This window comes from Catharus ustulatus, chromosome 1 (assembly GCF_009819885.2).
Source record: "Catharus ustulatus isolate bCatUst1 chromosome 1, bCatUst1.pri.v2, whole genome shotgun sequence".
In the NCBI taxonomy this organism is placed as follows: Eukaryota; Metazoa; Chordata; class Aves; order Passeriformes; family Turdidae; genus Catharus; species Catharus ustulatus.
In genome coordinates, this window is record NC_046221.1 from 377,389 (window position 1) to 384,528 (window position 7,140).

At 64.0% G+C, this 7,140-nt stretch overlaps 1 protein-coding gene across 1 annotated transcript; it reads right to left on the reverse strand.

Annotated features, from left to right (window-relative positions):
* Nucleotides 1-24: 24 nt before the first annotated feature.
* Nucleotides 25-5,302, reverse strand: AOC1 (amine oxidase copper containing 1). The gene is made up of 5 exons (XM_033067112.1): nucleotides 5,224-5,302; nucleotides 3,077-4,620; nucleotides 1,899-2,187; nucleotides 917-1,049; nucleotides 25-748 (listed from the first exon to the last, which is right to left on the reverse strand). The coding sequence occupies exons 1-5, from the start codon at nucleotides 5,244-5,246 to the stop codon at nucleotides 470-472; spliced, it is 2,268 nt and encodes a 755-aa protein (XP_032923003.1). The 5' UTR covers nucleotides 5,247-5,302; the 3' UTR covers nucleotides 25-469.
* Nucleotides 5,303-7,140: the final 1,838 nt, after the last annotated feature.

Consider the following 7,140-nt stretch of genomic DNA (forward strand, 5'->3'; position numbering starts at 1 on the left):
ACAGCATTGGCACAGACGGGGACAGAGGAGGTGGCATCACCTTTACTGAGCCCAACACATGGCACCATGTGACATGTCCCCACCGTGGTGTCCCTGTGTGTGACACTGGGGTCCCTGTGGTGGCGGAAGGGGTGGCATCACCTTTCCTGAGCCTGGCAGGTGGCACCGTGTGTCACAGTGTGACACGAGCCACGCCGTGGTGTCCTGGTGGCACCAGTGACCCCGTGGTGGTGGAAGGGGTGACATCGCCTTTCCAGAGCCTGGCAGGGGGCACGTGGTACCATGTGGCACAGTGTGACACATCCCACGCCGCAGTGTCACCGCTGTCCCACATGGTGCCGGTGCCGGGCTCGGAGGAGGTGACACCGCCTTTGGCAGCACGTGACATGGTGTGACACGTCACACGCCCCGGTGGCAGCAGCAGCGTCCCCGCGGTGCCGTGGCCGGCGCGGTGTCCCCGTGTCCCCGGTCACAGCTGGCGGTAGGTGCCGTTGTAGGTGAAGGGCTCGGGGCTCACGCAGGGCCCGGGGCTGGCGGGGGTCCAGCGCTGGACGTGCAGGCGGGTGCAGGCCGGGGGGTCCAGGGGCCGCACGATGACCGCGGCGCGCGACGCCACCGACGGGTCCTCGTCGAAGAAGTTGAAGGGACGCAGGAAGAACCCGACGGCGTTGCCGGGGGTGGCCGTGTTGGGGATGTCCTCGGCGTGGGGCACGTGCAGGAAGCCCACGGTCACCCAGGCCACCAGGTCCTGGGGGACACAGCACGGGGTCAGGGGGCACAGCAGGGGGAGGGGGAGCTCTGTGGAAGCTGGGGAGCCCCTGGGAGCTGGGGAACCCCCAGAGCCGGGACCCCTCTGGGGATGGAACCCCCAGGCCCCACCAGCCCGGTGTCCCTCCCGCCGTGTGCCCGGTGTCACCTGGTCCTCGATGGTCTCGTTGTCGCGGATGAAGCTCTCGAAGGTGACCGGGGGGTCCCAGGGGTCGTTCTGGCTGTACATGCTGCTGCTGCTCGGCTCGTTCTCGTGGCGCCGCGTCACGGCCAGGTGGTACCTGGGGCAGGTGAGGGGTGGGCTCAGCTTGGGGCGGGAGTCCCACCCCTGCTCTGGTCCCCTGACTGTGCCACCCACGGCCGTGTCATGTCAGGGGGACACAGGACTGGCGAGGGGCGCGGGGGTCCCCAGATTTGTGCACTGCTCAGCTCCTGAGAGGTTCCCCAAGTCCAGAGCGATTCTCCAGATCCCCTGAGCGACTCCCCAGATCCCGAGGGGTTTCCCAGCGCTGGAGGGTCCCCAGACCATGAGGGGGTCCCCATTTCCAGGGCTTCCTCATCTCCCAAGCTCCCGGAGTCTCTTCAGCTTCCAGGGGTTACCCAGCTCCACTAGCCCCCTCAGCACTGGCGTGTCCCGAACTCCCACGGGCTGTCCCGAACTCCCACGGGGTGTTCCAAACCCCCACGGGGTGTCCCAAACTCCCACGGGCTGTCCCAAACTCCCAGTGGTGTCCCAAAACCCCACGGGGTGTCCCAAACTCCCACGGGGTGTCCCAAACTCCCACGGGGTGTCCCAAATCCCCACGGGGTGTCCCAGACTCCCACGGGATGTCCCAAACTCCCACGAGGTGTCCCAAATCCCCACGGGGTGTCCCAAACCCCCACGAGGTGTTCCAAACCCCCATGGGGTGTCCCAAACCCCCACGGGGTGTCCCAAACCCCCACGGGATGTCCCAAACTCCCACGAGGTGTCCCCGCCCCAGGTGAGTTCCCATTTCTGGAGGTTCTCGGGTCCCAGCTCCAGCTCCAGGGCGGGATGGGGAGGTGCCAGCAGGAAGGTGTGACCAGGGAAGGACCCCCAGGGGTGACACCTCCGGAACCCGGTCCCCGCGGAGCCCCCGGTGCCCCACCTGGCCCAGGTGACGCCGCGCTCCTCCCGCCAGCCGCGGGGCAGCACGGGCCCGGCGTGCGAGCTGAGCTGCAGGCGGAAGGTGCGGCGGTGGCCCCAGCGGTTCCGGCGGCGCGGGTTGGAGAAGAGCAGGTACCGGGGCGCGGGCCGGGCCAGCGGCAGCGCGGCATCGCGCTCCCGGCGCCGCGGCTCCCGCTGCAGGCGCGGCTGCACCACGCGCGCCCCCGCGCTCCAGGGGTTGGAGATGTTCTCGAAGCCGATGTCCATCGTCTCGAAGCTGTTCCCGGAGCCTGCGGGACGGGGGGACGGTGGGTGGGGGGACGCGGTGGCGCGGCATCCCCCGGTGTGGGGATGGGACACTGCAGGGGTGTCACCGTGGAGGTGGCACTGCAGGGGTGTCACCATGGATGTGGCACTGCAGGGGTGTCACTATGGAGGTGGCACTGCAGGGGTGTCACCGTGGAAGTGACACTGCAGGGGTGTCACTATGGGGGTGACACTGCAGGGGTGTCACCGTGGAGGTGGCACTGCAGGGGTGTCACCGTGGAGGTGACACTGCAGGGGTGTCACTATGGAGGTGGCACTGCAGGGGTGTCACCATGAAGGTGGCACTGCAGGGGTGTCGCTGTGGGTGTGCACTGGGGCCTCACGGAGACGCCAGCAGGGAGGGCTGAGATGCCACCACCGTGGCAGACTGTGACCCCACGATGAAGCCACCACGGGGGGCTGAGATGCCACCACCCTGGCAGACTGTGACCCCACGATGAAGCCACCACGGAGGGCTGGGATCCAGCTGGATACCCCAGCGGGGAGAGGAGGGCCTTGGAGGGCTGGGACACCTTGGAGATGCCACCACCAGCACGGGGTGAGACACCAGGAGGTGCTACCATGGATGTGGCCTGGGAAGTGTCACCCTGAGGGGCTGGGACTCCACAGAGGTGCCACCATGAGCGGCTGCAGCCCCAGGTGTCACCAGGGCTGGCACATTCCACCACTGTGGAGGGATGTGACCCTGCAGAGACGCCACCAGGGAGGGGGATCATCACCTGTGGGTGCAGGTGATGCCCAGGTGATCCCGCCCTGCCAGGAACGGGGCACCTCAGCCCCTGGAACCCCCGTGGGTCCAGCCTGCACCCTCCCCACGGCCAGGGGCTGTCGGGAGCTGCCATGGCCCTTCACCTGCGACATCCAGGTCCACCTTGTAGTGCACCAGGTGGGTGTGGATGTTGCCCAGGAGGTGGCTGTGCACGCGGCTGCCGTAGCGCCGGCCCTCGGGCGTGTAGAAGGTGGCGTGGATGTAGCCGGTGGCGTGGACCTTGGCCTCCAGGACGCCGTTGGGGTAGAGCAGGAAGTCCCAGATGTAGTCGTAGTTGTAGACGGTGGAGGTGGTCCTGAGCACCAGCGCCCGGCCCTCCAGCCCCGCGTAGAAGTTGAAGCCGCCCTGGAAGTCGCTGTCGAAGTGGCGGCGCAGGGGAACGCCCGTGGGCAGCTCGAAGACGCACAGGGCGTTGGGGAAGCGCACGGGGCCGTCGGCGTCCAGCAGGTGGTGGGCGTCCAGGAAGGCGGCGGTCTCGGGGCAGTCCACGCCGCGGGCCAGCTCGTAGCTGGAGGCGCCCATGGCCCAGCCCGCGTCCATGTACTTGGTCTGCATGGCGGCGGGCGAGTGGCCGCCGTAGAAGGCGATGGCCTCCTGCACGCTGAGCTCGTAGGCCACGCGCTCGCCGCCGAAGCGCACGTCGAAGAGCTGCAGGCCGGCGGAGGAGCGCAGGCGGAAGGCCAGGCTCCAGCCGCCGTACTCCAGCCGGTTGCCGCGCAGGCGGTAGCGCCGGCCCTGCGGCTCGCACACCTTGGCTCCGTGCACGTCGGTGGGCGTCCCGCTGGAGAAGCGGCCCCGGGGCTCGTAGCTGGAGAAGAGCTGGCGGGCGGGGGGCTCGGGCAGGCGGACCAGGGCCAGCTCCCCCCGCGCGTGGCTCTCGGCCAGCTCCCGCACGCTGCCGAAGTAGCGCCCGTTGTACCAGAGGCGCTGCACGGCCCAGCGCCGCGGCTCGGGGTCGCGGTGCTCCAGCAGCACCTCCAGCCCCACGGGGTGCAGGAAGAAGCCCTCCACGAAGCGCTGGATCACCAGCCACGTGCGGCGCTCGCCGGGGCCCAGCCCGCGCGGGGCGATGTCCGAGAAGGTGAGGCAGCGCTCCGAGCAGTTCTGGAAGCCGAACCCGGTGGCCTCGAGCAGCAGCGGCTCCAGCGGGGCCAGCGCGGCCACCAGCGCCCCGTGCAGCAGCTCGTACTCCAGGCGGGTCATGGGCCGAGCCGAGAAGGGCACGGCGCGGCGGCCCTTGAAGGGCAGGGCCCGGTAGGAGCTGGGGCGCGGCAGGGGCCCCACGGCCAGCTCGGTGACATTGGGCTCCGCCTGCGCCCCGAAGAACACGACGGCCCGAGCTTCCCTCGGGGGCCGCGCCCCGCCGTGCTCCAGGAACCGCAGCGCCCGGCGCTTGGGCGGCGGCAGCAGCTCCACCAGGAACAGCGAGTTCTTGGCCAGCGGGCCCCCCTGGCTCGGGGACAGCCCCAGCTCCGGCCGCTCCATCAGGAAGGTCCGCACGGCCCGCAGCTCCGCGGGGGACAGGTCAGCGAAGATGGACGCGGGGTCCGGGGGCTCCGCCGAGGGGCCGGGGGAGGCCGCGGTGACCAGCAGGGCCAGCGCCCAGGGGAGCCCCAGCAGCCACATCCTGGGGGACACGGGGACACGGGGACACGGGGTCAGTGCTGCGGGGGGAATGGGGCACGGCCGAGCACCCCCCGCTCCGGCAGTGCCGCGATCCCAGCAAAGCTGTGGCGGCCACGGGGTGACCTCAAAGAAAAGTGGGGGCACCAAGAGGGGACCCCCAGCAAAACTGGAACCACCGTGATGGGGACAGAGAACCCAGAAAAAACGGGAGGGTTATGGGGTGGTCCCCGGTGAAACCAGGGACACCAAGGATCACCCCAGGGAAACTGAGTGAGCCCCGAAAAACTGGGGACACCATGAGGTGACACCCAAAAAAACTGGGGACACTGTGGGGTGACACCCAAAAAACTGGGGACACCATGAGGTGACACCCAAAAAACTGGGGACACTGTGGGGAGAGTCCTGAAAAACTGGAGACACCACGAGGTGACATCCCAAAACCTCCCCCCCAGCCCGGAGCCCCTAAGCACCCCCAAACCCCTCTCTCAGGGCGGCTGTTGGACCCCAGCCCACCCCTGGGACCCCCTGGGGACACCCCCAATGTCGGCCCCCCCCCCCAGTCGCCCCCTCCCACCGCAGGGAGCGCCCCCAGCCCCGCACTCACCTGCCCGGGCTCTGCCGCCCCATCCCAGCAGCGCTGCGGTCTCTGCCCGGCCTGGGGCACTGACCCCCCCTCGGGGACACTGACCCCCCCGCGGGGACACTGACCCCCCGCGGGGACACTGACCCCCCCTCCCCGCCCCCGGGCACCGCCCCCTCCCCGGGGCCGCCCCTCCCGAGCCGCTCGGGGGTCAAGGACGGCGTTCTCCGCCCCCCCAAATCCGCCCCCCAAAATTTGCCCCCCCAAATCTGTCCCCCCAAACCCACCCCCCCAGATCCGCACCTCCACTGTCTCCGCCGCATCGCGCACGGGGGGGCGCGGGGAAGGATCCCCGGTCCCGATCCGGGTCCCGGTCCCGGTCCCGGTGCCGGTCCCGGCCGCCCCCCCGGGTTAATGATCACCGGCCCCGCCCGCTCCTTGTCCCCCCCGGATCAAACGGGAGCCGGGAAATCCCCGGGGGGGGTTGGGGGCTCGCTCCGGACCCCCCCGAGCCGCTCCGGCCCCGAACAGCCCCCCCCCAAATCCCCAGGACGGACCCCGGCCCCTCCATCCCCACCGCGGCATCCCGTGCCCATGGCAACAGCCCGGCCTCCGTTACCATGGCAACGGCCCCCAAAATCCGCCTGGGGAGGGGGATCCGACCCCCCCCCCCCAAATCCGGGGGCGGCTTCCCGTTCCCATGGCAACGCGGCCATGGCCCCGCCCCCGCCCCGCCCCCAAACTGGAGAACTGGGGTTAAAAATCCCAAAAACGGAGAATTTGGGTGAAAATCCCCAAAAACGGAGGATTGAGGTTAAAATCCCAAAAACGGAGAATTTGGGTTAAAATCCCAAAAACGGAGAATTTGGGGTTAAAATCCCAAAAACGGAGAATTGGGGTTAAAATCCCAAAAACGGGACAATTGGGGTTAAAAACCTCCAAAACCGGGAGAATTGGGGTTAAAAACCACAAAAGAGAAGCTCGGTGGTTTCAAAAAGCCCAAAAATTGAGGGGAAGTGGTTTTAAAAGGAAAAAAAATATTTAGGATAAGGCGTTTTTAAACAAAAAACAAAAAAAAAAAAAAAGGGGGGGGGTGGTTTGGTGATTTAAAAAAAAAAATCGGGATAAGTGGTTTTAAAAACCAAACAAAACAAAACTTAAAAGGGGTAAGTGGTTTCAAAGGCAGGGCCAGGAAAAGCCCGTGGAAAGCCCCAGAATTCGGTTTCAGGGTTTGGGGATGGGCGCTTGGGGCTTTTGGCGAACAGAAACACTCAGGATTGGTTTTAAAAACAAAAATAAACACTGCAATAAACACTGGAGGTGTTGATTTCAAACACTCCAGCCATGGGGATTTCAAACGCGCTGGAAATGGGGCGGGTGTCAGAGCAGGAGTGGCTTTAAAAGGAAAAAAACGAAAATAAAGGAAAAGGAGAAGTGGTGCTGAGGGCCGGGATGAGAGGTTTTAAAGGCCAAACCCAGGATAAGCGCAGTTTAAACTGCCAGGAAATAGCACAAGTGGCTTGAGAAGCCATTAAATAAAACCCTCCAGCATTTGTCATTTCAAAACAGGGGGGGATAAAAGGTTTTAAACCTAAAAAATGGGATGAGCAGTTTTAAAAGCGCGGGGGAAATAAAAACCAGCACAGGGTAAAGCCAAAAGGAAAAAGTGATTTTTAAGTGATTTTTAAAAAATAAAAAAGAAGAGGTAAGTGGTTTAATAAACAAAAAAAAAGTTATAATAATTATAATAATTATAATAATGTTCATATTATTATAATTATATTAATTCTGTTATGTTTATATATTATATTATATTATATTATATTATATTATATTATATTATATTATATTATATTATATTATATTATATTACATTATATTATATTATATTATATTATATTATATTATATTGCATTATTTTATATTATATTATATTACATT

Excerpts from the sequence above, each read along its gene's own strand:
- AOC1 (XM_033067112.1), bottom strand. The coding sequence starts at position 5,246 with ATGGGGCGGCAGAGCCCGGGCAG. Across the intron at positions 2,188-3,076 it reads GGTGGACCTGGATGTCGCAG|GCTCCGGGAACAGCTTCGAG; the intron begins GTGAAGGGCCAT and ends CCCGTCCCGCAG. Across the intron at positions 1,050-1,898 it reads CGCGGCGTCACCTGGGCCAG|GTACCACCTGGCCGTGACGC; the intron begins GTGGGGCACCGG and ends CACCTGCCCCAG.